Below are 9,769 nucleotides of genomic sequence, written 5' to 3' on the forward strand. Positions count from 1 at the left end.
ACGGATTGTTTATAAAGAGATGTTGTTTGTACAAGAGGCCCATAAACCATCAAAGTATGGCATGCTTTCAAATAATATTGAAAGATGTTTCACTGTTAAAAATCTTTGTGATGGCTTGAAACTTTGTTTTCATCTCTAATTACGAAATTTAAAACTTCAAAAATAGTGTAGATCGAGTAGATATATAAACACTTGAAAATTGACAGTTCTCTTTGTAGACACCTTCTGCTTTCCTCCTAAATAGGTCATATGAGAAGTAAAATTGTGCTCACTCGAGAGCATAATATACATACTCTTTCCCCAACTTTTTTTAAAAAAGGAGTTTCTTGTTTCTCATCACTCTGGCTCATCCTCTTATTAAATATAAAATTAGCTATAACACTAAGGCGTGGGCTAATTGTGGATGCAAATATTCCCCTTATATCTTTTGCGGCACCAATACAAAATAGATGTTTGAGCTGATATAAAAAGGGAATTTTATCAAACTATCAATGAGAGATAAATATTAACATACATGTTTCTACACTTTCCCTACAACATAGAGGATCCATGCTTCTGCTACCATCGAGCCGTCCAATTTTGATCAAGATTCACTTACCGTTTGATCTTAGATCCGATGTCTCAAAGTATTTTATTTTTAGTTTTTTTTTTTATACAAATTTTATGAATATGAAATTTGGTACGTACCATCTTCTCATTGGGGCGTACCTATAAAAAATATTAAAAATAATTTTTTGATAAAATATAATAACCAAAATACCCCTTGAAACTTTCAGAGGTATTTTGGGCATTTTATTTTATTGAAAATATTTTTTTTATATTTTTCGCTAGTGTGAGTTTAATAGAGGATTGGACGTCCAAATTTTAGAGTAAAATAATTTAAATAAAAAATAAAAAATAAAATAGTGTAGAAACTGATATTGTGTTTGGGGCAATCTTAACCTTTCATTCAAAATATACGGTTGGATAAAGGCAAGCATATAAATTTTATGCACTAGGGGAAGCATAAAAAGCTTGCCTCTTACTTTTTTTTCAACTATTCTATACCATGATTATACTTCTTTTTTTTATGGGTATTTTAAAATTAAATTAAAAAAATGAGTAATTTATTAAAAATTTATATTTTACAATTATTTTGATAAACTTCCCTGTAAGCAAATATAAAAGATGGATAATTTCCAATTATTAAATTCGCTTGGTGGCCAAACTTTTGCATGCTTAGACGAGCCCGTCATTAACTTAGGGCCCAAATTCATTGGAAATTCTGGCCTCAATGCGGTAATGTCGTATTATATATGGGATGGTATTCAGCAAGACATCTAATGTCGAATGTAAAATTTAACAGCTTGGGTGTGACAAAATTTAAAAAAATTTATTTTAAATTTTGAATTTAGTCAATAAAATAAATATAATCACTTAATTTCACATTTAATAGTCAAATATTAATTGTCATCACGTACTAAAAGGTAAATCGTCTTATGTTATACTTTCCATTATATTGTAAGAATTTAGTAAGGACTCAGGAGCCATTTCAACTAATGTTTAGCCTTCTTTCGAGAAACTCATAACCTTTACCTTCACTGCAAAAACGAGCACAGATACACATACCAGAGAGAGAGAGTGAATATGCTAACTAATGCCTGTTAAAGAGAGAGAGAGAGAGAGAGTTGGGGGGGGGGGGCTCTATATTGGTTCTCCCCATCCAGCCAGGCAGTAAGGTGTTATGGACGGCATAAATCCCTGTTCTTGAATATTGCTTTGCATTTCTCTCACTAGACGGCCATTGCACAACCAGAAAAAACAAAGCCAAAAGAGAGAAAAACCATAAAGATTTGAAGATGACAAACCCCATTACTGAATTCCACACAGTTGAAACAGGTGATGGGGTTAAACTTCAGGCTAGAGTGTACAAACCCATTGGAGCAAAGAGTGATATAGCGGTTGTATTGGTTCACCCATATACAGTTTTGGGTGGTTGTCAAGGTTTGCTTAAAGGGATTGCTTTGAATTTGGTAGAGGGAGGTTATAAAGCTGTTACTTTTGATATGAGGGGGGCTGGTAGATCCACAGGGAGAGCTTCTCTCACTGGTTCATCAGAGATTAATGATGTTATCAGTGTTTGTAATTGGGTTTCTCAGAACCTCTGTACTGATAGAATTCTTTTGGTGGGTTCCTCAGCAGGTATCCCTTCTCTCTTCCTTTCTCTGTCTTAATTTCTATTGAAGTTTGTTTTTCCAAACTCTCTCTCTCTCTCTATTTTTGATGAAATTGTTTGTTTGGCCATATTTCTCTCTCTCTCTCTCTCTCTCTCTCTCTCTCTCTCTCTCTCTCTCTCTCTCTCTCTCTCTCTCTCTCTCTCTCTCTCTCTCTCTCTCTCTTTGATTTAGTTGTTTGTTGGCTATATTTCTCTGCTTAAGATTAGTATGAAATGATTTGATGAATATAAGATTTGGGTTTTATGCAAAGTCAGTTAAAAAGTTTTTTTTTTATCTCGATTTATCTTGAACTGGTTTGATAACTTTCGGGAATTTGGTTTGAGCATGGGTTTTAAGTTGGAAGAAATGGGTTAAGATGAAATTGTGATTGTGGGTGTTGCTTGAATTATTCCTTTCAGCTATAGTATCGACTAGTGGAGACGTGAGTTGGTTTTGTTGATGTTGATTATTGTGATTACCAACTTATATAATTCTGAAAGGGCTCTCTTAGCAGCTTAAATAATTGTCATATGAGGTAAAACAGTTTAAATCCTTGCATTCTGAAAGAGCTCTCTTAGCAGCTTAAATAATTGGCATATGAGGTAAAACAGTTGAAATCCTTGCACCTTGATCATATCACGTTTTCTAGCCCTGGATGGAATAAAAAATCTTCCATGTACTATGTGTCTTTTACAATTTTTTTTGAAAATTTTTGTGGCTGATGCATCACTTCTTTTTCTGGAATCTGCATAACAGTTGAAATCATTGCACGTTGATCATATCACGTTTTCTAGCCCTGGATTGGAATAACAAATCTTCTATGTACTATGTGTCCTTTACAATTTTTTTGAAAATTTTTGTGGCTGATGCATCACTTCTTTTTCTGGAATCTGCAAGTGCTTTTTTAACTTTTTGCATTTAAACTTCAAGACCACTTCTGATTTTTCATCTCCATTGTGTTCTCCTACTTGATTTGCTTTCTAGATTTTAGTGTATTTGCAACCATAAATTTAGTCTCCATTCTTGTTGGTAACATTTTTCATTTGGTACTAACATGTGGATGGTATGATATTAAATCGTTAATTTTCTCTGGGGGAGGTGCGTTTTTATCTTTTCAGCAAAGATGCAGAGGTATTAAATCATTTGGTATGTTTTTGGCAAAGATATTCTATCATTAATTTTCTCTAGGAGAGGTACATTTTTATGTTTTCAGCAAAGACAAAGACCTTACCCTAGAAAAGAATAAGGTACCACCTTACCCAGTCATTGCAAGAATATTATAGAAGGGGTTGTTGCTCATGTTCGTTGTTTCTTACTCGTGCCAGAATTCAATCATTCACACGATGATATAATATTAGAAACCATATTTTTCTTTTAATTAGCAAAAACTATGAAACCACGTCTCTCTGTCACACACACCCACCCACCCACCCATCCACCCCTACCTTTTTTTTTTAAATGATAACTTTTATATGTATAGTAATGGGAGTACAAACAAGGAACGGAGAAGCTAACCACAGGAGGCTAGCGGAAGTACAGGGGGGAGAGAGAGAGAAAAGAGAGAGGAGAGGAGACAGAATAAAAGGCCTTCTTTTTGAGGGTTACATTGACAAACAAAGCAGCCAGCGAAAAGAAACCTATCCCAAAAGTTCATTGAAGTCCTCCACTGAGAGCCGCTGCTTTGGCCAGAGCATCCGCCTCGTGGTTTGATTCCCTCCACGTGTGCTTCCAGGAGACGCGAGTACCCCCTGCAAAGGTGGTAGATTTCATCAAAGATGTGAAACAGGATCCATGGAATGGAGGAGAATTTTTTAGCCCAAGTGATTACGTTCTTGGAATCTCCCTCTACTGTTACAGTCTCAATTCTATGAAGTGGAAGGAGCCTAATGCCCTCAAGGAGTGCAATAGCTTCAGCCTCCATGGAGTCCTTGTGTCCCATAAACTTGGAGATGGTTGCTATCGTGTCACCCTTGTGATTCCTAAGAATCGCACGTACTCTTGAAGGACCAGGGTTCCCTAAAGAACATCCATCGAAATTGAGCTTGAAATGTCCCGGGTCAGGCGGGCACCAATTTGAAGAACTAGGGACTCTAGTCTTGGGGGGTGAGAATTCCCCTCGAAAAACCCACCCACCCTACCTTGTCTTTTAGTGGTTTCATTGATAGAAACCTCTCATGTAGGCCGATGCATAGAGTGGGAACCTCGTTTGTTGATGGGAAATGCAATTCGTCATAAACTTGTTTCAGAAGCAGCTTTAATTCTGTTTCTGAAATTCATGCAAGAGAATTTTCCAAGCTTTCTCTGTACATTTCTAAAATTTTTCAAGTTGCAGTTCTCCTAATTTTTGCCTTGTATTCCTTATATTATTCCAAGTTCCCATTTTGGTTTATGCCAGGTTCCCTTAATTTCCATGCAGTTTTGGAGTAATAAGTTTCTGAAATGTTTTTTTTTTGAGAAATGTTAACTTTATATAAATATAAGAGAATTACAAAAGTATCCAAGAATGGCAACCCACAAATGAGGTGCACCAAAAAAAAAAAAAACCAAGAATAAAAAAACCAAAAAAAGGCAGCCCACAAGTTGGGTGCTCCGTATACAATCCACAAAAAGACAAGGGGGGAGGAAAGAAGAGTGGGGAAAGAGTGAAACAAGAGAGAATGAGAGAGAAGGCGAAAGAGAGGAAAGACAGGAGAACAGAGAAAACCCCCAATTGAAGTACAAAAGAAAAAGGTAAAAGCAAAAAAGAAAATACAGGGCTGGGATCTTTCTGAGCATCTCGGCACCAGAATTGAGCCAAATCCTCAACAGAGCAGGTAAGGATCAAGGCTAAGATAGCAAAAACACAGGGTCCTCAAAATTGTGGTGCAATCTTCATGTCTGACTAGAAATGAAACCAATACCCACAGAGAACAATTCAGCGGCCACAGAGGAATGAACATAAGATCATTCCAAAAGAAGCATCTGCTACATAACATGTAAGGTGTTACCAAGGCCCAAAGAGGTTACAGCATTCTGAGCTGATAAAGCTAAGATGAAAGAGAGGAAAAGAGATATAGTTAATTGAAAAGACTAAGCAGGAGATGAAAATTGAAGACAACAGTATCAGAAAGACAGGGTCTCCCCAAAAGTAGCAATGACTCCTGATCGGAGTTGGACTGATACCAAGAGCCATATAGATCAAATGCTGCAACCTTTGGAAGGAAAAGCTAAGAGGAGAGAGAAGGAAGCATGGTTAGACACAAAACCAATGAGTAAAAAAAGATTTTGCCGCGGGGAAACCAAAGAGATGTGAAGTGGAACAGGGTGGCAGTAGAGAGAGGAATCAAAAAGGGGGGCAAAAAAAGGAAGAACAAGCCTCCCTAGAATGTAGTAGAAGAAGCGAGGAGAAGAGAAGAGGAGAAGAGAAGGGGAGAGACACAAGATGCAAAAAAGTAAAAAAACTCTAAAAGTAAAAACTCTAAAAAAACCAATACACTAATAAACCTCAAACTAATACTTTTCTTCTTCTTCTTTTTTCCTTTTTTATGATATCTATTTTTTTTTGCATTATGACAGCTATGAGAAAAAGAGTTCACAAGACGAGATCGATATCAAATTTGTTCTCATCTTTTTGTTTGTGCCTGCTTTTTTTATTTGTTATGATGATTTGATTTATAGGACAAATTTTACTTTGTGCATGTGGTTTTTGTAGGGCTTGATTCATTATGGAGTTGAAGATTACAGTACTTGCATCCTAAGTTTGAATCCTACCAATGAATTATCCATAAAGACATTTATATTCGACAAATTTTTCAGGAGAGAATTGAAGTGTTCTATTACAAGCTTAGCGAAAACTTATTAGTGACGAACATAGTGTCAGAAGACTAGGTAAGGTCTCGAAAAACTTGCGGAAATGCTCATGAGTAGAAGCCTTCTAAAAGCCAACCCAATAAGATCAACTAAAACCTTGCAAAGTGACTACTAGGTAAATTTTTTAGCCTATATAACGAAGAAAATAGAGTGACTCTTAGCAACTTTGATATAGGTTTATTTCCTAAATGCTTGTTTTTTTTGAATAGGCATACAAGCAACTTTGATATAGGTTTATTTCCTAAATGCTTTTTTTTTTTTTAATAGGCATATAATCTCAGGATTTTCTTCTATATTTTGGAAGTTCCTACTTCAAAATAAATTTGCAGGGGTTGGTGATGGAAATGGAGAGATATCTGCTTAATTTAGTAATCATTATAGGATTTTGGCAGAGTTTTCTTTAGAAATTGAACCCTAATTGTAAGATTTCTTGCTCTTTCACGGAAGTTCATTGTTAGAAAGGAAATTATGAAATGCATCTTAGTGTGACTCTGTTGATAAACATTCCCTAGATAGAATAAGTTGGGGAACTCAAATGGATTGCGGGTTGACAGATCCATATCGTAGCTTATATTTCCATCATAGGAAAAGTATTGGTCTTAGATTTCTCTGTTTTGGGTCTCACTTTTGAATGCCATAAGAAAGTACACATTGCTCATCCATCACTAGCATCTAGACCACTACCTGTATATGTATTAATCATCTTTTCATGTCTAAATTTGCTTCACAAATTTGTGACACTCAATCATGATAAATTTATTCTTTAGAATGGTCAAATTGCACCTAGTACTTGTAAATCATAACCATATGATTATCAATCTTTTCAATGGATCCTACAACCAATTTTGGCACTTCATGTTTTTTTTATATTCTTTTGATAAGTCACCCAATTTTTAGTACTGTTGAAAGTACATCTGGAGGAGAAGAGGGACCTCAGTTATGGCAATCCTAATTATGATATTTGGCTTATCGGTGGCCAACATAATCTGGAGTAAATGAGCTCTATTTTTCCATCCAAATATTTATACTATTCATTGGTATGTGTTTCACTACCAGTTAATGACTGCTCTTCACAGTCTCATGCTCAGTAATATGGAGTTAGGCTCACATGTCTACATTCAAAACGTGATTATTGCAAATGAAGCACTCCATTTCTGTCATTATACATGAATGAGATCAAAGCTATCTTTAATCAACTTTCATCAATTTAGCATCCAGTTAGTGAAAAAGGAGTGTACTTTTAAATTATTTGATATCTCTACTCCACACAAAATAAACGGCTGTTGTTCCATTTACCATCCTTCAAAAGTTTTAGCTGTATACATGTTGGTGCAGATTGGGAAGGTTTGCCTAGATAGAATCTGATCGTCCCTATTTTGATGGAGATGCAAGAATAGGGTTGTGTATCTAAGTTCTGTGATGGCCGGGTATCAAAAGTATGTCCGCATCTAGTGGCCTCATAGGGCTCTGAGCAGTATTTTTTTATATTGATATTTTGACAGAAACTTAAAAAATGATGGAACATGAAGGGCAAGAGTTGGATGCTTGGGATTTTGTCTTGTGGATGCCAGACCTCAAAATAGTTTGGTCGCTTTTATCACAATTGGATAAAGAATAGTCATCAGTTCTTTCAAGGTTTTGAGGCATTGGCCAACGTGTTACGAAATCTTTTGTGTTATGACTCTGCCTTGGAGATACGTAAAAGACCAGTTGCTAGAAACATTTAGAAAGCATATGTGAAACAAGAGTTTGCATGAGGGAGCAAATGTTTCCCCCCTTGGGCATTGCCTAGGAATCACTCTTTGAGCATTGGATTTTCTTGTTTTGGAGACAGCAATGTTTATATTGGAGCAAGGCACATGGGACCATCATTTCACGGTTCCATCTATCATAATCACTATGTCAAGTGACCAAAGCTCAAGTTCTTTTTGTTCAAGAAAATAGCTACTAATTTGAGGCTGGATTTTCTTTATGTTTTTTACCAACGTTATATGAGTGTGAACATCCAAGTAAGATCAGTAGTTTTGTTTTTTTTTTTTCTTTTTTTGCTGGGTAAATTAGGATTCTTCTTCCTTGGACCTAGACCAATAAGCAAAGAGGTGAAATCCATGATTGAAGATAATTAGTATTAAAAATTAGCTTCAAATTGACTCATGAGTCATGACCTCTTCCAAAGAAATTCGCAGGGATACCTAAAAAAGAAAGGAAAAATACCAAATAAGGCCCCATTCGGATCTCCCCTTTTCTGGCCATAGCAATAAAACTTCCCTTCACCACCATACATGGTGGTGTAACTTAAGGAAGGGTGTCCTGTTTATCAGCAAAGCAGAAAGGGGGTGTTTTCCCCTTACAGGAAAAAAGGAAGAAAACGGGAAATTGTTCAATTGTATATGACGCGATTAAAGTGTGCCTATTTTTATGATTGCCCACAATGACAACTAAAAACAAGAATGGGACTCAAGTTTTCATCCATGGATAAGTAATCTGTTCTTTGATGTATCAGGTGCTCCAATTGCTGGTTCAGCAGTGGATCAGGTGCAACAAGCTGTGGGTTATGTGAGCATTGGTTATCCATTTGGGATGATGGCTTCCATACTTTTCGGGAGGCACCACAAAGCCATTCTGAGATCCCGAAAACCAAAGTTATTTATAATGGGAACAAGCGATGGATTTACAAGTGTTAAACAGTTAGAAAACAAGCTGAAGAATGCAGAGGGGCGTGTGGAAACACATCTCATCCCTGGTATTGGCCATTTCCAGATGGAAGGGCCTGCCTATGATGGGCAAATGGCTGATTTGATCCATAGTTTCATTGGATCTTTGTAATTTCAGAACAAGCATCTCCTAACATGACGAGAGAGAGAGAGAAAGGTATATGAATTTGTTTAATTTATTGTCCGTTTTCTTAGGTTGCCTTTATTTTATAAAGAAACAATGTATGCGTGTGGGTGGGTGGTTGAGAGAGAAATTCTAGCATGAGGAAAGAATGTATGTGTGTGGGTGGTTAAGGGAGATCCCAGCATATGGAAACAATGTGTGTGTGTGTGTGGGTGAATGAGAGAGAGATGCCAGTAGAAGAATGTATGCATTGGACTCGATTTTCTTTTCTTCTCAATCTGCTTCGCCTTTTATGGTGCATGACAGATCTCCAACGTATTGTGTATTTTGTTCGAATTTGCTTTATATGTGCTTCAATCGTATATCATGTATTGTGTATTTAGTTCGAATTTGCTTTACATAAGATTCAATCGTATCTCTGCACAAGAAAAAGGTAGGAACAAGAGAGGCAGAGAGATTTTTATAAAAGATTGTCTACAAAAATACCATTTATTTTTGTACATAAAAGTCCCAATTAATCATTCTATTCATCAGATTTCAAATTGGATGATTTGGAGTGACTCAAGAAATCTGAAATTTTTTTTATGAAATTGTCCCATTCTGAAATTTAAAGACGAATGATTGTGATCTAAATAGTCACTTGGTAGACGATCCTTTTTAATAATCCATTCACAAGATAGGGCACCATGTGTACCGGACAAGAAGATACTAACATCTAAACAAAGAGTTGCACCACAAGTATAAGAATTGAATCCATGTCAAGGAGGACCGATTAAAAAATTTCTTCACTTTCCATAGATATGATCAAGGACATCATCAATATGCCCTTCAACATGCATCAGGCCTCCCTTTGACATGTTTCATTCCTTCTCATGTTTTATTTACAG

At 36.1% G+C, this 9,769-nt stretch overlaps 1 protein-coding gene across 1 annotated transcript; it reads left to right on the forward strand.

Annotated features, from left to right (window-relative positions):
* Positions 1–1,601: 1,601 nt before the first annotated feature.
* On the forward strand, positions 1,602–9,244 carry LOC18439794 (alpha/beta-Hydrolases superfamily protein). The gene is made up of 2 exons (XM_006849952.4): positions 1,602–2,181; positions 8,548–9,244. Exons 1-2 carry the CDS (start codon positions 1,839–1,841, stop codon positions 8,868–8,870), a joined length of 666 nt encoding a protein of 221 aa, XP_006850015.1. The 5' UTR covers positions 1,602–1,838; the 3' UTR covers positions 8,871–9,244.
* Positions 9,245–9,769: the final 525 nt, after the last annotated feature.

The sequence above is a fragment of the Amborella trichopoda genome, chromosome 3 (genome assembly GCF_054954075.1).
Source record: "Amborella trichopoda isolate Santa Cruz 75 chromosome 3, AtrichopodaSantaCruz75HAP2 v2.0, whole genome shotgun sequence".
Classification (NCBI taxonomy): Eukaryota; Viridiplantae; Streptophyta; class Magnoliopsida; order Amborellales; family Amborellaceae; genus Amborella; species Amborella trichopoda.